We start from the raw sequence: 21,289 nt of genomic DNA on the forward strand, positions 1-21,289 counted from the left end.
GGAGCAAAGTTGGCCCGGGTGCTGAGGATGGCTCTGTGGCCTCTACCTCAGGTGCTGTAATGGCTCTGATTGTAACGGAGCGGCGCCCCAGATGGACAGAGCATCGCCCCCTGGTGGGCGTGCCGGGTGGATCCCGGTCGGGTGCATGTGGGAGTATGTCTGACTGCCTCCCCGTTTCCAACTTCAGAAAAATACACACACACAAAAAAAAACCTATATACCACAAAATCCCACGATACACAAAAATTTGTGATACTAAATTAGATATATACAATTTTAAAATCCGTGATACAGTGAGACCACGAAAAGTGAAACCTGGTATGATGAGGGACGACTGTAATCCATCAATTCCATCTGCATCCAGAAAGCCGGCAGAACATAGCCTTCCACGGGCTTGCTGTGCCCACAATCACCCCCAAACATCGTCACTGGTTATGAAAACACAACAGAAACCAGATTTCTTTCCCGTCTACTCGCTACCCCAAAACAAACCATTAAAATGTAGAGTAAAATAAACAGAAGAACGTGCTGGATAATCCAAACCCCAGGCCAGTGCTAGCAGAGTTCGTTATGTGCTACATGTAACAGTCCTCTCCCAGTCTGTCACGATGAGTCCTGACGCACCCTTGGGGGACGTGGGCTGCCCCTGTTGTCCGTGCTGCCCTGGCAACAAGAGAATAAAAGAATTATCCCTTTGCTTTTCTTCCTGCTAAAAATTAGATGTGAACAGTCACAGGAGAGATGTGGGAAGAAATATGATAACTGGATTCCTCTGAGCTGGACGTGGTTACTGCTAGCCCAGAGATTCTCCAGGTGTGGGCCACAGACTAGCAGCATAAAGCATGTCCTGGGAACCAGGTAGACAAGCAGATGCCCAGGCCCCGCCCAGACCTCCCAAACCAGAAACTCCAGGGTTGGGGCCCAGCAAGCCGGTGACTCTGATACTGATACACAGCGAAGCTTAGCACTGTGGTGGCACTCTTGTCACTGGCAGTGCCCTCACCTCTCTGGCAGTGAGGATTCAGCCTTGCTCAACTGGCTCGCAGTACCATTCATCCCTCCTGTCCCTGTCGGCCCATCCCCACTCCCCCTACCCCGAGGTGCTTGCTCCTATCTGTCCACTGTGGTGCTAGATGGCCACCATGGGGCAGGGCCTTTGCCTCTGATCCGTTTGGTCACATTCAGAGCTTCCTGGAGGACAGTGGGAGGCGCTGGCAGATCACTGTGGAGTCCTGGCCTCAGGCAGTTGTTCTAAAACCTCCCTGAACCCCTGTTGGCTCATCAGCAAATCCGGGATTGTGTGAGAGCCTAAGGGGCTGGCTCGCTGGTGAGCCACAGAAAAATGGTACTTACTATTATCACAGCAACAAGAAAGGGCAATGGAGAGGCCCGGTCCTGGCAGGAAGCCTGGAGACATCAGGAGGTACACGGGAGGCCCCGCCGTGGCAGTCACTAGATGCCACGCTGAGGAGCTAGGCGGCTCCGGTGGACATGGGGGGGGGGGCTGACTGCAGCAGAGCTACCTGGGGGCTGGCTAAAACCCTCATTCTGCACAGTTCGACCTGGGGAGGAACCTCAGATTCTGCACTTCTAGGGAGTCCCCAGGCGACACCCATGCTGCTAAAGCACCCTTTGAGCAGCAAGACCATGGACTGTTCTGAGGCAAGTGAACAGCAGGGAAGTGCCCTCAGGACACTGAATGCTAGTAAATCTCCACTCTGCTTGAAGGTATGCCAAGTTCACACAGCTCTGTTCCTACAGACAGGCTCTAAAGATTGTCCCCCTCAGCCTGCTGTGACCTCCTCCAACTGGCGTCTGTAGGCAGGCAGGAAGTTGAGCCCTAGCAGCTGGGTCAGAAGCAGGAGTACATCCACAGGGTCCTCTGAGCTGGGGGCTCCCCCGACCCTCTCCCTCACTGCCCACACTGAGCCCACCTCACACACAGACACACATCAGGACGTGCAGTGCTCTGAAAACACCCTAGAATGCATGTCACCTGAGGTGAGGACACGCCCTTAGTGCACTGAGAAGTGCAACCCAAATTCTTCATTTGTCTCTGTTTCTCTGCCCCGCCCCCTCTCCAGCAGCAGTCCTGTGCACAGTATCACTGGGGGCCCATTACAGCAATGGCCGAGACATGTCTTTGCTCAGAGACATAAATGGAAAACCATACAGTTTCTTAATAAACTGTGGGAAAACTGGAAAGTGTCCTGGTTGGCAGTTCAAAAGGGATTTTTCTTCCCCATGAGAACTAGGACAAATAAAGATCCCTTCAACTTCGCCATTTGAATCTCTCTCTCGTCTCTCCTCCTTAGCCAGAAGACATTGGACAAGCACCAATAGTAAATGCCCCGGAAGGTGGAAAGGTCGACTTGGAAGCCTTCAGCCATTTTACAAAAATCATCACACCAGCAATTACCAGAGTGGTGGATTTTGCCAAAAAGTTGCCTATGTTTTGTGAGGTGAGGAAATGGTTTTATTTTTCCCCCCTTCTGCAGTTGTTTTTTCATTCTAGTTCCATCAATTTCCAGGAAGACTGAATATCACTTGTAATTTAATATTACCTAGTAGGGACTTGGTCCTATGAAAACAATGTCAGTACAAAATGAAAATGCACTTGGTTTCATTTTTTACTTCCCCACCGTCTCGACTCAGCTGTCATTCATTAGCTTGTCCACTGAGGTCCGTGAAGATCCTGTCCGTCCAGCCACCTCCAGGCATCGGGAAAGATGCTAAGCACGACTTGCATTTATTCGGCCCCTATGGAGTCCTAGTTACCATGCTCAAGTTTGCCCATATTAAGCCCAACCCTTCTAACAGAGCGGCGGCAGAGTAGCTTTAACTAACCCCATTTTAAAAGGCGGAACACGGAGGTGTAAGCGATTAACGTATCCATCTGTGGGGCCATGGTTTGAGTCTCATTCTGTATTCTTTCAGCCGTATACCCCAGCAAGATGCTGTGTGGCTGCTTCGTAATCCTCAAGAATAGAGGAGACCTGCCCTGGCCGGTTGGCTCAGCGGTAGAGCGTCGGCCTGGCGTGTGGGGGACCCAGGTTCGATTCCCGGCCAGGGCACATAGGAGAAGCTCCCATTTGCTTCTCCACCCCCACCCCCTCCTTCCTCTCTGTCTCTCTCTTCCCCTCCCCGCAGCCGAGGCTCCATTGGAGCAAAGATGGCCCGGGCGCTGGGGATGGCTCTGTGGCCTCTGCCCCAGGCGCTAGAGTGGCTCTGGTCGCGGCAGAGCGACACCCCGGAGGGGCAGAGCATCGCCCCCTGGTGGGCAGAGTGTCGCCCCTGGTGGGCGTGCCGGGTGGATCCCAGTCGGGCGCATGCGGGAGTCTGTCTGACTGTCTCTCCCCATTTCCAGCTTCAGAAAAATAAATAAAAATAAAAAAAGAAAAAGAATAGAGGAGACCTGTGCCCACAGAGCAAAGATCTTCATGTCCCTTTAAATCGCCCCGCTTTCCTTACAAACTCACCCTTTCTTGGCCCATCTTCAGGGCACCTTGAGGAGCTCACCTACCAGAGGTCACAGACTTTCCCCGTGGGACACTTCATCCCGAACTTTAGCAGGTCTGCCGTGTGGTAGCTGAGAACATGGCGTGTGGTGGCTCTGTAGTCAGGTGCATGGGCTAGAATCCTAGATAAGTTACTACATGTCTTCAAACCTGGGTTATCTCACCTTTAATGAGAATCATTATAGGATCTACCTCTTATCGCTGTTGGGAGGTTTGAAATGGGATAGTAAGTGCTTGAATAGGGGCTGGGTTATAAGTATTTCACAAATTTTAGCTGTTAGTATTATTATTTCATTCATTATATTACCAACCTGCCTCTTTTCTGAACCAAGTGGGGTTGGGTACGTTTTCTGGAGAATATTTTCCTTTGAAAACCCCTATCAGGTGCCAATCTATTGCTCTCCACATCTCCAAGGGGAACCCCGAAGGCTAGCAGATCGAGCGGGCCCCGTAATGCCGTGAGCCTCTCACGCAGGCCACCCGTGTGATACAGGAGTGCAGTCTCACCCAGAAAGAAGCCAAGTGTCCTCTCCTGGAGTGATTCTGCCCCCGTGGCTCCCAGCCCATTCGTGTTCCTGCACTTGTAATAATGGGGACTCGGCTAGGGTGTGACAGACCTCAGACACCAGAGGGGACACTTCTCCCTGCCTCTTTCTGAGCCTCCACAGAAGCTATACCCTCAGGACTGAGCAGTGGGCTTCGGGACGCAGGTACAGACCCCAGACCCAGCTGAGAGAGCGCGGCCCCTCCCTCCCCGGCTTCGCTGTGGTGGGCTGGTGAGTCCTGGAGAAGGAATCTGCTGAATTTGGTGTGGATGGAGCACTCCATGCCTCTGACCTTTTTTTTTTTTTTTCTCTTAATTAACATTTATTAATGTTTTAGAGGATATTACAAAAAGAACACACATTCATTGAAGATTTATACAGCATAAACAATGAAATAAAGGCAAAGGTTTATGATAACACCACCAAGAAATAAATACTGACACTTCAGAGCCTATTTTAGTCATTTTCAAATACATGCGTGTGTATGTACACTCACATTTATATACACGCATACATATAAAGTATATTAATGTAATTTATACCATAATGTACTTTCGATTTATGAAACTACTACTTTTAACTTTGTATTAAAGAGTAAGGAGCACATATCATAAGCGTGCAGCTCAATGAATTTTCAGACTTAACACACCCACATAATCAGCACCCAGATAAAAAAAACAAAATGCCTATGGATAGAGCATCCGACTGGTACGCGGAGGACCCAGGTTCGAAACCCTGAGGTCGCTGGCTTAAACGCGAGCTTATCTGGTTTGAGCAAGGCTCACCAGCTTTGAGAGCAGGGTCACTGGCTTGAGCGTGGAATCATAGACATGACCCAACGGTCACTGGATTGAACGCAAAGGTCACTGGCTTGAGCCCAAGGTTGCTGGCTTGAGCAAGGGGTCATTTGCTCTGCTATAGCCCACCCCCCATCAAGGCACATACGAAAACGTAGTCAGTGAACAACTAAGGTGCTGCAACGAAGAATTGATGCTTCTTATCCTCTCCTTTCTTGTCTGTCTGTTCCTATCTGTCCCTCTGTCTGACTCTGACTCTCTCTCTCTCTCTCTCTCTGTCTCTGTCAAAAAAAAATAAAAGAGAGAAACCGACTGTTACCAGCACCCTATTGTACCTGTTCACCCTAAACTGTAGGACTTATCATTCAAGTATTCTTTCACAAAATAATTTTTAATGACTGCACAGTATTCAAAAGACTAGATCTACCATATTTAAGTTATCTGCTTTCCCTTGATCTTGAGTTCATTTCCAATTTTTCGCTAGTATATATAAATATTCTGTAATAAACATTCCGGTGCCTCTTCCCTGCTCACAATATTATTTCCTAAGCACAAACCCGGAAGCGGAACTTAAGGACCACGGCGTACACACCTTTTAAGGTCTTTGAAGCCGTATTGCCCTCAAGAAAGAATGTACACTCTGACATCTGAGCTGAGGGTGCTTGTCCCCTCTTACACAGGTGGCATCTTTCGTTTTAGTTCATTGGGGTGAGTTCGTTTTCCTGGACCTTTCTTGGTCCTCTCTCTCTCTGAGCTGTGTCCCTCGTCCCCCAGTCTTTGGTGCCTTGGTGTCTGAGTAGAAACTGTTGAGTTTGCTACCCTACAACTTGAGCTAGCCTGTCAGTCATGTGTCCCCTTCGGATACCCCGCTAAAAGGGTTTTTGAGAAAATTTAAAGCCCCTGTTAACAAAACACTGAAAAGATATTTCAGTTAAAGAAAGGAAAGAAGCTGTCTTCACCCCCAATAACAAACACACCGTGCACTTAGGTTCGTGGCAAGGGTGAGGGGTCCACGTGAAACTTTCCTGGTTTCCCTCAGAAATTAAAGGTGGCTTCAAAGTTATGGCTCCATTGCTCTTCCCACCCTGATATTTATAGTCGCTAAATTTAAAAAAAAAAAATAGGCCCCTTGTACAACGGAGATGTGTATGTTTCTGGCATACGTGTTAGGCATGCCAGAAGGACCTTTGACTTTCACGCTATCTTTGGAACCTCAAACTGGGAAATAAACGGTGTGGGCCCCTGAGCCACTCGTGGAGTAGGCTGGAGAGCCCAGATGGTCTCAAGAGACAGGTTTTTGCCAGAGGCAGTTTGATGCCTCTGCTGTTGAAATTGTGCCCATGGTCATTTTATGCTGTGACCCATGCCAACCCACCAAGCAAGGTTGGTGGACACCTGGGGCTTTGAATGACCTAAAGTCACAGCTGGCAGAGCGGTCAAGAGCACCCTCAAGAGCCTCTTCTAGAGCAGGGCTCGGCCATCTCTGCCAGCCAACCTGAGTGACATGCCCCTATGGGGACAGGAAGTCTCTGGGAGGATCCCTACATCTCTGCCTGTCGTGCCCTTCCTGGGGCATTCTCCCCAGGGAAGTGTTTTGGCAAGTGACTAAGAGATTGTTTACACACACACACACACACACTGAAACAAACCTCATCAGGATCCCACAAACGCCTCTTCAAAGAAAAGGCATCTGACCTAGTTTTTAAACCGTTGGTGACCTCTGACAATTACTTGTTAAACTTTTATTTAAATTTGAACTAATCAACAGTACAGTTAAAAAAAAGAAAACTTTAATTTCTTCTATCATCAGACTTGCCTACAAATATAGGACCTGCTCAAGTTGGCCTACTTTGTGACAAATAAAATATAACAATAAGTGGTTTAATCTGGTTAGTATATTCTCTTCGGTGTCTTGTGCCAAAGTGGTTTTCAAGAGTGGGGGCCCCAAACAGGGACCATGAGCATCACGTGGGAACTTGGAAAAATGCAAAATCCAGAGGGAGGGGCCAGCAATGTGTGTGATCAGCAAGCCCCCAGGCGAGCCTGAAGCCAGTTCTCTGTCTGACACTCTGGGGCCAGGAATCTAAGCATGGAATTGAGGAATACAAATTAGAACCTAAATAAAAGCAATCACAGTCATTTTTTTTAAAATGAGTGCAGGAAAGGTACACATATAGATTCCAGAACCAAATTTGAAATGACTTTTGTTGTGCAGAAAAAAAGCTAAGCAATTTGAAATTAAATGATAAGGTGACTGACTAGGTTGAGTTACTAAAAAATAAAATTAAATTTAAAAAAGTAATAAATACTCAGTATTTTAAATGTAATTTAGTACTATTACTTTTAGTTTTATATAATAACCTAAATTGAACTTTGGGTGTTGCCAAGAGTATTTCCCAAAAAGGATTTGTATGTGCTTAATGAAAAGAAAGAAATTATGTATAATTTACATTCTCATGTTTATGGAAACTTAGTCCCATCCAAAGTACTTCAAAGAGTGTGTTCTTTTCTTCTCTTGGCATTGGACTCTAACGGATGTAGCTTCAAATCCTAGTCTCACTCCCCAAACATTCATGGACCACCCTCTAGCATGCATGTTACTCATCCCCTCAGTGCCTAGATTTCCACATCTGTAAGAAAAATCAGAAATAGAATAGGTACCTCACTGCACCACTATGAACATTAAGTAAGGTGACGCACATAAATCTTGGCATTATGCCTGATTCATTAAAAAAAAAAAAAAAAAAAAGAACTAATAGCCTTTCAAACTATTTTGTTAATGTCATTTAACTAAACCAGGGGTCCCCAAACTTTTTACACAGGGGGCCAGTTCACTGTCCCTCAGACCGTTGGAGGGCCAGACTATAAAAAAAACTATGAACAAATCTCTATGCACACTGCACATATCTTATTTTAAAGTAAAAAAACAAAACGGGAACAAATACAATATTTAAAATAACGAACAAGTAAATTTAAATCAACAAACTGACCAGTATTTCAATGGGAACTATGGGCCTGCTTTTGGCTAATGAGATGGTCAATGTCCGGTTCCATATTTGTCACTGCTAGCTGTAACAAGTGATATGACGCGCTTGCAGAGCCGTGACGCACGTTTTCCGGAAGTAGTACTGTACGTGAGCAACGCCACACTTTGCATCCGCATCCTGTGCTCCTCTCACTGACCACCAATGAAAGAGATGCCCCTTCCGGAAGTGCGGTGGAGGCCGGTTAAATGGCCTCAGGGGGCCACATGCGGCCCACAGGCCGTAGTTTGGGGACCCCTGAACTAAACATTCTTCCCGTTCGGAAAATACAACTCTGCCTTCTTAAAATTATTTTTCTTAGCTATTTTTAAACTTTGCTATTAATGTTACTACATTATCACAAATCCTAATTAATAAAGCAACCCAATTAGTTAAAAAGAGACTGCCAGATTGGCAGAAAGAGACTGTGTGGAGTAATTCTTGTGCCATAGTCAGCGTGTGGAGTGACCCTAGGAGCCAGAAGTCTGAATTCTGGGCCTCATGGGTAATGGGTATCTGAAGGGACTTTCTAGTTCTGTGCGTTTAAGAGACTCAAGGAGCAAACTGGCTTCAAAAAACTAAGAAAAGCACAGTTGCTGGTTACACAGTAGAGTCATCTGTTGATTACTAGAGCTATAAGAAAAAAGTGTTGGTAAATTTAACATAAGCCCAGCTTTCAGGCAGTTGGTTGGCTTATAATACAAACTCCAGAGTTGGGCTGTAAGCAGTTTCACACATGACTGTAACATCAATTGGAGATCTCTGTCACCAGAGAAAAGCAAACTTCTGAGATAAAAGTCAGATGAAGATGATGACCAAGTTGACATGCAAAAAAATGGTTGGAGCCAAGTAGAAGGGAAAAGCCACACAGAGTGTGTGCTCAAAGAGTTCAGGACTCGTGTCCATCACAGGAAGCCGTTAGGGTACCGCATGCTGTTCCTGACGGACCTCGGTCCACTTGTTCTTTGCTGATGTGGACTGGTTCTTTTCAGCTGCCATGTGAAGACCAGATAATCCTCCTCAAAGGCTGCTGCATGGAGATCATGTCCCTTCGCGCTGCTGTGCGCTATGACCCAGAAAGTGAGACTTTAACCCTGAATGGGGAGATGGCAGTGACACGGGGCCAGCTGAAAAACGGGGGTCTTGGGGTAGTGTCGGACGCCATCTTTGACCTGGGCATGTCGCTGTCTTCTTTCAACCTGGATGACACAGAAGTAGCTCTCCTTCAGGCTGTCCTGCTGATGTCTTCAGGTGAGTGTGCCCAGGCTCATTCCTGGGTAGCAGAAGTTTTCACTTGTCTGGTGCTAATTCAAATCACCTGATCTGTTTTTAATCCCTCTTTAAGCTTCAGAAGAATCATAGCTTACTGTCCAGGGAGCAATTGGTGGTTTGCCACCAGGCTGGGAGCTGGAGGGTGTCGGTGTCTGTGCTTTTTTGCAGTCCCCCCAGTAGAGTGGGAGAGACCCAAAGGCACCACTTACAAGACTATGAAACGGTCCGCTGTCAATGGACACTCCCCCTCCTGCCTCGTGGTTGGTCAACCCTGCCCAACTCTGGTTCTGTGACTCAGGGTCTGGGAATGAGTGATCACACCATTCTGCACTGCGTTCTACAGGAGGAAACCATGAGTGAAAGCTAGAATTTGTCCACGGCTTAACTACAACTTAAGCTCTAGCTATTTATTGAGATCTAGTATACCATTCCAAAACGTAGTGGCTGAAAATATCCAAGATGGCTGGGGTTGGGGCTGAGACATCAAACACAGCTTTGGGCCTCTCTCTATGCAGCCTCTCCTCTAGCAGGGAGTGGACTTCCTACGTGGCTGGTAGACTCCGAGAAGGAGAGTTCCAAGGACACAAAAGCAGAAGTTGCAGGCGTCTTGAGGCCCAGACTTAAATCAGAGAGCCTCGCTTCTTCCCCATTCTAATTGCCCAAACATGTCCCAGCACTGGCCCAGATTCAAAAACCTGTCAGGGAAGAATAGCAAAGCCCATCTTTAACCTGCCATAGCTCATGACCAAGACTTCCAACTCCCATTGGTCAAGAGTGAATAATAATGCCAACACCTTTTTCCTTCAAGGATTATATCATTAATAAATAAAAAGTGCAAACTACATCAGACTTCTTAAGGAAAAGTAGTCCTTAACTAGGTGGTTTCAGAGCCCTCATCTGTGTTTTCAAAGCACCCTAAGTTGTATCTCTGCAACTGTCCCTCTACACTATAGCTATCTGCTTGACTTGTCCATCTCTCCCTCTGGAATATTTATGGAGGACAGAGATGTGTCTAATTGTGCACCTAAAACCTAGGCCAGTCGTTAGTAGGATTCAAGAAGTGTTTATTGGATAAATGACTGAATAGAAGGGTCAATATCAGACAAGTGCAATGCAAATCCTTTATAGAGTTGATGCTTCCTGGCTAACTGAGCAGAATTCTTTTTATTTAAGCTGATTTGAAATCTAGTTGCTACAGAAAATTTAGGCATGGAAGGTGTTCTTTAAAAAGAAATTATTATTTTTATTATGGAAAACTTCAAAACTAAACATAAGTAGTTAGAATCGCATAATTCAGGGGTCCCCAAACTTTTTACACAGGGGGCCAGTTCACTGTTCCTTAGACCGTTGGAGGGCCGGACTATAAAAAAAACTATGAACAAATTCCTATGCACACTGCACATATCTTATTTGAAAGTAAAAAAACAAAACGGGAACAAATACAATATTTAAAATAAAGAACAAGTAAATTAAATCAACAAACTGACCAATATTTCAATGGGAACTATACTCCTCTCACTGACCACCAATGAAAGAGGTACCCTTCCAGAAGTGTGGCGGGGGCCGGATAAATGACCTCAGGGGGCCGCATGTGGCCCTTGGGCCGTAGTTTGGGGACCCCTGGCGTAATTGATCCTCCTGTAAACTGGTGGGCAGGCTCTAGGTGAACCACTCACGTTCCCCGCCTTCTTTGATACCTTTATATGATCCCCTCCTGTGCGGTGTGTGCACCACCTGTGACTAGCTTCTAGCCAATAGAATATGGCAAATTTGGTGCCACTCCCATGGGATCACATGACATTTTGTTAGATAAGATTGCTTCTTGCTAGCAGACTTGCTGTAGAGAATCTCCCTGCTGGCTTGATGAAGCTCTTGGCTGTGTTAGGAAAGCTCACTGTGACAGGGAGCTGCACTGCAGCGACCTCTCAGAGCTGGGGGTCACCTCCAGTCAACAACCAGCAAGGAACTGGGGCCCTCAGGCTTTCCGTAGAAATACCACTTGCAGCTTTTCTAAGAACTCTCTATGGGACCCTGAGTGAACCTCCAGCTTCTCTGGGCTTCAGAGTTCTTTAAAATACAGAAACTGAACTACATAAATGAAATTATATTCCTGAAGGGGGGATTCAAGGTCATTTTTAGCTGAGACTTTAGTGATGACAAAGCTAGTTTTAAATAACATGGAATCAGCCTGACCTGGTGGTGGTGCAGTGGATAGAGCTTCGGACTGGGATGCAGAAGGACCCAGGTTCGAGACCCCGAGGTCGCCAGCTTGAGTGCGGGCTCATCTGGTTTGAGCACGGCTCACCAGCTTGGACCCAAGGTCGCTGGCTCCAGCAAGGGGTTGCTCGGTCTGCTGAAGGCCCGCGGTCAAGGCACATGTGAGAAAGCAATCAACGAACAACTAAGGTGTTGTAACGCGCAATGAAAAACTAATAATTGATGCTTCTCATCTCTCTTCATTCCTGTCTGTCTGTCCCTGACTATCCCTCTCTCTGACTCACTCTGTCTCTGTAAAAAATAAATAAATAAAAAAATTTAAATAACATGGAATCATAGTGAGAAAGTATTTCTTTTACAGTTTTATTTCTGGTTATATCTCCTCACTAAAGCACAGAGAGAGACTCAGTTTGATGCCTGTCTGTCTTTAACACCTCTCTAACAGTTTTAACCCCCCTTTTTAAGAGAGAGCAGATCTCAGGGACAGTTTTCGGCAAGAACCTTTCGCTCAATTGTAATAAAGGTTTTGCCATGCATCCGTTTTTTTTTGGTTATCTTCTATTTATGGCAAGTGGATTTTTAAAATAGGTTTTATTGGGGTGACATTGGTTAACAAAATGATATAGGTTTCAGGTGCACAGTTCTGCAACACATCATCTACCTCTTGTGTTGTGTGTTCACCACCCCATCCAGTGTCCTTCCGTCACTGTTTATCCTCCTATTCCCTCCTCCACCTCTGACAGATGGATTTTTATTTCATGAATAATATGAAGTTTCCTCTTTAGAGAGTCCATTTAACAGGATAAGTAAATAATCTAAGCAAGGAAAATAAAGAGAGTACGTGGAAATGGCAGGAATTGTGACTGTGACTCCAAACTTTATTAAACACCTAACTGATTCTTCCCAATTCTGCCTGTCTGTCTGCCTCGTGGCAAACTTCATAACTTTAAATTTTTTCCCCACCTGAATGATCTGAGCACTTTTCATTCGTGCTGCCCTCCTGGGGACTGTCTTCTAAGCCCCGTTGTTTTGTTTGGCATTTCAGTTACACAAAGTGTTAGGCCTTTTCGTCAAAGATTTTTCTAAGAGCTACTACTGCTACGTTCTTTGATCCTCCAGTGATAAGCAGAGAGCTAAAATGGAAATGATCTGAAAGCCGTATCTTTTGAGAAATTCTGTCTTAGATTGTCAAAAATACTCTTTGACCTTTAGAAATGTTTCTCTTTTCACAAACATGTTTAGTACAACTTGAGCGTCATCGAAATGTCCTTTCATTTTCTCTACATCATTTATATGGCCACCTTTTATCTTTGTCTCTCATCAAGTGACAGGGGTTGATGCCATAAAACCCAGGCTATTGTTTCCCCTTAAAGGTATACATCAGAGCAGTATTGAGGTGACTGAATCAAAACTTAAAGGGTCCTGTGGAGAATTCTGCACATTCAAAGGGAGAAGACAGGGGAGACAGAGAAAAGGGGAGTAAGTAGATCCACAGAGCAGCAACATCAAATATGAAGGATAAAAATAAAAATGCACAAATTGCAATTTGAGCTGAATAAAGGATTTCAAAAGCCCATATATTTTTAGACCCAAAAGGATGGATTGAGCCACTAGCCCTGATCTTTCCTTTTGGATTAAGCAGCACCTTATATAGAGTTACATTAACACAGACACTTCGATCACTGGTCACTTGGAGTGTGAATTTGTGTGATCAGAACTACAAAGAGCTGGGGGAGACACGGGCAGGAAGCATTAGGCTTCCTGGAGCCATACGTGGAATTCACCCAGATTTTTAAGTTACTTTTGTAATTCGAGTGTCTACAGCTTGGGTATGCCACTGACATCCAGCCTTCCCTTTATCATTTTCTGGAAACTGCCTTGAGTCCCCTCCCACAGCAGCGGGAAGACCAGTGGTCCCCACAAGACGTGGGAAGATTTCCCGGTCCTCACGTGGTCATGGGCTCCTCGCTCCACCTTCCCTCGGTGACTCCTCTGCACAGGGCAACTCTAGCTAAGATCACACCTTCTCCTTTTAACTTGAATTCCCCACAGCACCCCCGACACAAGGCTGCTCCAGGTAGAAATTTCACCGCAGTATAAGGGAGGGAAGGAGTGGTTCATGACAGCCTGGCAAACAACTAAGACTGCACACTGGGCTTCTCTGTCTCCAGGGTTTTCCTGCTGTCCAGCATGCCTCTCCGTCAGCCTCCAGGGCGCCTGCGAGGTGCCCAATTTCTTTTCACATCCCCCGTGTTCTGTGCGTGTCCCTGGTTATCCTCCATTTCTCCCGGGAGCCAGTGGAAACTCAAAATTGTTCCCTCGTGATAGTTAGGATCTCAGTTCTCTAAGTGAGGCTTCTCCTGGCCCCTAAGAGGGATTGCCCCTCACACCCATGGAGGTAACTGTCTAAACTAGAAACCAGAGACCTTTATCCGAACAGAGCACTGGCCCCTTCGTATAAATTATGCCACGCCCTGGTACCTGGTTGCCTTGACACCCCAAGTTCATGTCGCACCCAAGCTCACTCCTAGGAGTGGGAAAGTCCCCCAGCTCTGCCCAATTTCACATGAAAGGACTTGAACTGGGCAAGGCAGGCTTTCTCCTTCCCACCCTCCAAAAGTAACATCCCCCTTCTTCCATCCGCTCAGATCGCCCGGGGCTCGCCTGCGTTGAGAGAATAGAAAAATACCAGGACAGTTTCCTGCTGGCCTTTGAACACTATATCAATTACCGAAAACACCACGTGACACACTTTTGGCCAAAACTCCTGATGAAGGTGACAGACCTGCGGATGATCGGAGCCTGTCACGCCAGCCGCTTCCTGCACATGAAGGTGGAATGCCCCACGGAACTCTTCCCCCCGTTGTTCTTGGAAGTGTTTGAGGATTAGACTGGCTGACTTCATTCTCATAATTCCTACAGCACTACTGGGTGTCATTTCATTCCATTGCCTAGATCTTTTTTTGTTTGTTTCTTTGTTTCTTTGTGTTGGGAGGGATTGCTTAGGGGTAAAGGGAGATAGTCCTTGGCGTAGACATGGATGAAATTGCCCCTTGAATGCGGGTACCTGTAACTATTGCGGTTTTTTTCCTCCAGTCCTTTGATGTGAATGCTTTGAAGGTTTTCCAGCTATGGAGGTGGGGTGGGGACCATCATTAATTCACCAGCACCAAGCCATCACCAGCTCCCATCTGTCCCTGATCAGAGACTCAAGCAAGCAAAATGGCACAGCAGAAGCCTAAAAAAAGAAGCCTTAAACCCAAGATAATGGGGTCGTCCTGACCCAATTCTGACTTTTGCAGGGCTCCAGTTAGCAGGACACAGACCGTCTTTGGTGAGACGTGGCTGTCGGCAGGCTGAGGACAGGCCCGAATGCATGTTTGTTTGTTCTAGAGCACGCTGTCTCCAGCCCTCCTCACTCGCTCCTCCTCGCAGAACTCGGAATGGACGGAAGTGTCTGTTCCCCCTAAACGGCTGTTCTTTCACTGGAATGTTTATAATCCTGTGATTTCATTCAGGTTATACAAGGCATGACTCAAAGACGTGCAGGTCCTTGGCTGATCGAGACCAACGAGGAAAGCCATTTTCTTCAGCGAGCCCAAAGAAACTAGAAATCTCTATCAATGTCAGTGACTTAATGGTTTCCAAAACTTCGCATAGTATTACCTCACGGTAGGAAGGCTTCTTTACAGTGAAGGCTCAGAGAAGATGTCCACAGAAATCAAGCCTTTTTGCAGAGTGTTGTCATTTTTTTCAATATCTGATCCATCATCTCCCAAACTCCTGAAGTTATTAATCATGATTGCATCTTTGCTGGGCTAATGACCGATTTCCCTATGGACTAAATCTTCTAATCAAGGAGGGATAATGAGCTGAAATCCGAGTTTTATTGCAGAGGAATTCTGAGATTAGTGCAGTTACACTCTGAGTTCAAGGAAACGCAGGGATCTGAGAGCCCCCTTCACGTGCTGATGATTTAAGGATGCTTATTCCTGGTCTTACATCCTCAAGCTCTTTTCTCTATGCACAAATGTTTTCCAACCTCTTTTTCCTTTGACTTGGTGGCTTGACTATCACTGAACCAAGACTGGCCCAGCTGCTGACCTTCTCTGTCCCCCTTCTAGCATTGCCCTGAGATATAGTCAACAGAAAATGCCCACAGACCAGACACATGCACCCTCACCCAGCTTCCCTACCCAGCCCACCTCCCTGATGACAAACGTCGCGATAGCTTGTACCCAGAAAACAAATGGTGATGCCTCATCACTTCAACTTCAGAAAACGGGCGAAGAATACACCCATGCAATTGAATGTATCTCATTCTCCGCTGGCATAGTAGATATACACTATTCCTTAGCCTGCCTGTACTGCCTTATCCTGGAAATACTGGGGAAAATAAGCCATATCAGTGAGATTTACCTAAAAACAAAAGAATGAAAGTCACTGTGAAAATCAAGTAGGAAAAAAAAATTTTTTTTTTCTGTATTTTTCTGAAGCTGGAAACGGGGAGAGACAGTCAGACAGACTCCCGCATGCGCCTGACCTGGATCCACTCGGCACGCCCACCAGGGGTGATGCTCTGCCCACCAGGGGGCGATGCTCTGCCCCTCCGGGGCGTCGCTCTGCCGCGACCAGAGCCACTCTAGCACCTGGGGCAGAGGCCAAGGAGCCATCCTCAGCACCCGGGCCATCCTTGCTCCAATGGAGCCTCGCTGAGGGAGGGGAAGAGAGAGTCAGAGAGGAAGGAGAGGGGGAGGGGTGGAGAAGCAGATGGGCGCTTCTCCTGTGTGCCCCGGCCGGGAATCGAACCCGGGACTTCTGCATGCCAGGCCAACGCTCTACCACTGAGCCAACCGGCCAGGGCTGGGAAAAAAATATTTTTTTTAACTGGCCTGAAGTCAGGTGCCTGAATGCTAGTTTGTGCTGTCAGCTGGTGGGATTATAACCGTGGTAGAGTTGGGTCTTGGTTTTCTCACCTTGGATTTTGGTGAATAAGTTCTCAATGCCTTCCCATCCTTAATACAAAAGAACCAGGGGAGAAAAGTCTGGTTCTTTCGATGGCTTCTTTCATAATCAAATTTCTACCTTTATTAGACAAAAAAGTATGGCCCTCTTAATATACAAGGAAAGTGTATTTGGTATTTATTTAAAATAAGAATTTGACACACTACTCATCAGTTCTGTAGAGAAAGGCAGGACAGTCTTAGAAACAGAAGAGAGACGCCATTGAAAATTCCCAGTGTGACTAACCGGAAAGAATCTGAGAGGAAAAATCTATGTTTAAAGAACTAAAGCAATTACACTGGCACCTGGAGAAAGGAAACAAGAACATCGCTGTGGAACCTGCTAACCACAGAAAAGAAGTAGGTGAAGAGATTGAAAGTATAAACACGGCAGTTCAGGGGCAGACTATCTGCTTTGACTTTATCTGCAGTTTTTTGGTTTTGTTCTCTCTAGGCAGCCCCTAGCCAGTCTCCTTAAGTCTTCTTGGCTTTGTTAATATCTCAGTTCCTTCTGTTGACTCTCTTGAAACAGAAGCCCTCAGTCACCTTCCAGCCCCAGGGTACTCTGAGAAGCTCTGGGGCATGGGGCTAGTGTTCTGTCCGAAGGGAATGAGAGGGGGGCAAGCAGGCGGGGGAACAGGAAGGTTCCCCGACTCCCTGTGCATCCAGCTTTTCAGACACCATCTCCTCAGTTTGCCTGACAGCGATTGCCCCTTACGTTAGACACACCCAGATTCAAATATAAGTGCAGAGCCTGATCTAAAGCGAAACTGGAATGCTTTGTGGGTTAACCATGACTGGGCATCGGCTCCGCAGTACCGTGTATCTACGGTAGTCCAGTCAGCCCCAAGTCAGCTTCTGTTTGATCCTCAGCTTCTTAAACAGGCAAACTGCTGACCCAGAAACCGTGCTTATCTGAGGAGGGCAAGCCTTAAAGTACCTCAGGTTGAAGGGAAAGGCTATAGGGACTTACAGGATCATGACCCTAGTGGTCAAAGTGACTCATTCTTCGTCACTGATTGAGGGACTTAGTGCATCTCAAGACTCCATCTCATAAAACTCAATTAGGAGGGATTTATTTGCTCCGGAATTTTTTTTTAATATTGTCCAAATTATCGAATCAAGTGTGGGCCTGACTAAACCCCCTCACAGGGGGTGGGAGGGGGAGGCATCCCAGTAACCCAATCGAGGGGCGCATCCTCCTACAACTGGGATTCTTATTTATAAATCACTTAACTTTGGGGGATGAATGGAGTGTGTGTGTGTGTGTGTGTGTGTGTGTGTGTGTGCGCGCGCGCGCATGCGTGCGTGTTCGTTATCCTCAAGTGTACTTTGCTCTTCAATTTAGACGTGCAGTATTTCCAGAAATAGTGAGAAGAGTAAGATCTTTTCTTCTTTATGATTCTGCTCAATACACCACGTGCCACCTCAGAGCTTTTTCTAGTCAAATGGGCCTCCGTCCTCAATGATGCGCTTTGTGCCGTGTTGATGCCTCAGCCCAGTGACGTCTCCCTCACCCGTGTCCGAAGGACACCGCCCCGGTCTGCCGCACTGTCACCCACCGGGCAGACCACCAGGCTCGGCTCTGCTCCAGCAACGCCCTTCTTGTGGCTCTTCCGTGAACAGGTGTGCAAGCCTTGGCCCCTCCTCCACTCTAAGCCCCTCCACCTCCACCCCGTGAACTCAGCCCCCACCCCCCACCCCCGTGGAACTGCTCAGTGCCCTCAAGGCATGTCATTGTCGTGATACATTTTTCTTCTGTGGAACTCTAACCTGTTCATGTCATATTGACCTTTTGCTGCATGAGTCATAAATTATGAAATCAGTCTTACGGTTTTTGAAATGTAGCCAGCATTTGTAAGGCTAAACCTTTTTCATGAACTGAATTGAAGTGAATAACCAAGCCACAGCTCCTCATCAGAAGGAGTGTGTTCGCAGACATCCGGATCTCTGCCCTTTCCAAAGGCTATGGCGTCAGGTTCTAAAATAAGCTCGTAATTTTTCCTGTTATTTTAATAATATGGAAATAGTAGCATAGTATTTCTTTTGATAGTGATAGACTATAATCCATATTTAAATTTTATAGAGAAGAAATTTTATTGTACTGTGATGTAGATATTTATTATCCAGGTAAGGATTTGCCCGGTGTGTATTTTTTACAATTGAAACGTTTTACTTTAATCTTTAAAAAAAAAATACATTAAAAACACACTCAAAAAAAAAAAAACAGACTAGGGGAAGAAAAGGTTTGGCCTTATCACAGAATTTTTACTGTGCTGTATAAATGTTTGCAGATGCAAAAAGTATGCATTTCTAGTGTGTTTCCACATTAATTAATGCCGCCTTCCAGAGCAATATCGTGCTGGTAAAACGCTGTTTGTGGCTTTCTGTTGCACAGTTAAAGCTGACCCACCTTATGCACAAGACAATCAGAGATAAGTCTGTCCTGCTCAGGATTCAAATACTCAAGTCAATTACGGAGCACAACGTAAGACAAAAGAAGACACTATCTAATTATGCGTGTATTGTTGATACAGAAAACGTGAGGGCATGAATGAGCTGACGTTGTCCGCTTTTGTTTTCGTTTCCTTCACTGACTTCACATTCTCATTTGATTATAGAGCCAAATTAGACCCATGCTTTCATCAGAGAAGATCCTTTCCCCATTAGTGTTTTCATGCCCCGAGAATCAGAAAAATCCTACAGAATAGGAAAAGATTCACCGTCATCAGAAGGTCTGTGTTTTGCAAACAGTGTTAAGTGATATTGCTAGATGGGTAATATTTTTTTTTTCAGCCTAAAACTCTGTTGAAATCTGTGATCAAAATGTTTTAAACTATCCAAAAAGGAAATTTGTATATTTGGGAAAAACGGATTTTTACATAGCTTTTGTATGCAGATATTAAATTGTAATTATGAATATAGTGGGCGTAGATAAACTCATAAGCTTCGATTCGAAAAAAAAGAAAAAGCTTATAATGGATATACTTTCCTGTCTCTTTCTTTAAATATTATTTTCTAAATAGGTACGGTATTGGCTGCTCTTTTCATCTCAGCTGCTTCCGAAGGGAGGAAAGCAGGGATGAAAGGGCGTGTCTGTTTCACAAACATCTACTAGAATAAGCAAATTTCCCCAGGAGGAGGGTGGCAGGGGAGGGGAGAGGGAAGAAGTAAAAGTCTCGTGGGGAGGGCCACAAAGATGAAGTGAAGAGGGAAGACTTCAGTTTTTGCAGCTCAAAGACTATGTTCATCTTCTTATCTCAAAATGTTCCAAAATATTATTAATGGAATTATAATAATATCAGCTATCAACATATATCTCAGTTCCCATTGCCCTGAACATATATTAGGACTCTTCCTATAATGACTGACAAAAAGGTAAGTCAAACTGGCTGAAGCCTAAAGGAAATTTATTGACTATATAATAATATCTGGAATTTCCTGGGGTAAACAGCTTCAGGCATGGCTGGATCTGGGTGTTCACTTAGTATTGTCAGGAGATGCCTCTTTTCATCTTTCTCTGTAGATTTTCCTCTGTAGAAATTGCCTGCATGAAGACTTCGTGCTCACAAAGCCTCTTTCTTACCTTATGGTAGCTCCCAGTAGCGCTATGATTAGCCTTACAGCTTCAAACCAGTGGGAAGAGAGTTTCTTTGCCCCACAGTTCCAGGAGAAAGAGAGTTTCTTTGCCTCACAGTTCCAGTAAAAATCGTGGACCTAATCTTCATTGGCCCAAACTGAGTCATGTGCCCATATCCAAGCCAATCACCATGGTAAGGAAGACAGATTTGCTAATTAGCTCTGAAATTAATCCTCTGAAATCCTGGAACTGGGTGGGGAAAAGAAGGCTAATCAGCCCCATCTAAACTAAGGATTAAGAGCTGGACAGGGATAATTCCTCAAAGAAAATTCTAAGTTTTGCTCCTCTAAGAAGTGGGAAGGAACAGCAAGCAAACAAAAGCAATAAATGTCCACACCAAAAATTCGGTCTGACAACACTTCCATTTTCAGTACAGCGACAGGAACACAGAGGATGCTCATGATTTGGCCAGGATGTGAACCAAATAAACACTTTCCAAAGAAAGTGTGTGATGGCACCCTACCTAGCTCAGGAAAGAGGGAAGTCCAGGTAAGATGCAGCAAGCATTTATTTCCCTGGGCTAGACCAGTTCTCAGTACTGAGTCCTCCCATTCTCTATTCAAAAAACTGTGGATAAATTTTCTATTTTCTCTTTTGCACATTACGTACTTCTCAGCTCCATCCTAATGAACACATTTCCCTTCCCCAAGAAATTATTTTATTCATTTTCTATTGGAGAGTTTTTTACACATATATTCCAGCTAGGTATAGTTTTAACCCCTTTAATACAGCAAAGTCAACCCAAAACTAATGCAACATCTAATGGCTTGATTTGGGTCATGGGGCTGGTATTATGTCACAAACCTAGACAATTCTAATAATCTAGAATGAAGAACCAGAGGACAAATTTAGCTGGCTTCCTCACCTCGAGATGACAGCTCATCCTGGTCTCATATCTAGCTACCCAGGGCACTTTAGCCCTGCAAAATCATACAAAGAACAGCATATATTACACATGGAGTCATACATAACCAAGGACATCAGACTGGCTGTCTCTGTGGAAGAGATGAAGAGAAAACATAAAACAGGAGAAGGGCCTGACCAGGTGGTGGCGCAGTGGATAGAGCATCAGACTGGGATGCAGAGGACCCAGGTTCGAGACCCCGAGGTCGCCAGCTTGAGCGCGGGCTCATCTGGCTTGAACAACAAAAACAAAAAGTTCACTAGCTTGGACCCAAGGTCGCTGGCTCAAGCAAGGGGTTACTCAGTCTGCTGAAGGCCGGATGTCAAGGCACATATGAGAAAGCAATCAATGAACATCTAAGGTGTCACAA

At 45.7% G+C, this 21,289-nt stretch overlaps 1 protein-coding gene across 12 annotated transcripts in view; it reads left to right on the forward strand.

Moving 5' to 3' along the window:
* The window catches only part of THRB (thyroid hormone receptor beta), a 396,484-nt gene extending 377,253 nt beyond the window's left edge, over positions 1–19,231 (forward strand). For all 12 annotated transcript variants that reach the window (XM_066351972.1, XM_066351977.1, XM_066351969.1 and 9 more), the window contains 3 exons: positions 2,316–2,462; positions 8,876–9,134; positions 14,021–19,231. In XM_066351972.1, coding sequence (XP_066208069.1) covers positions 2,316–2,462; positions 8,876–9,134; positions 14,021–14,262 — 648 coding nt within the window. In that variant the 3' untranslated portion in view covers positions 14,263–19,231. The remainder of the gene's footprint in view (positions 1–2,315; positions 2,463–8,875; positions 9,135–14,020) is intronic.
* The last annotated feature ends 2,058 nt before the right edge of the window (positions 19,232–21,289 follow it).

This window comes from Saccopteryx leptura, chromosome 10, assembly GCF_036850995.1.
Source record: "Saccopteryx leptura isolate mSacLep1 chromosome 10, mSacLep1_pri_phased_curated, whole genome shotgun sequence".
Classification (NCBI taxonomy): Eukaryota; Metazoa; Chordata; class Mammalia; order Chiroptera; family Emballonuridae; genus Saccopteryx; species Saccopteryx leptura.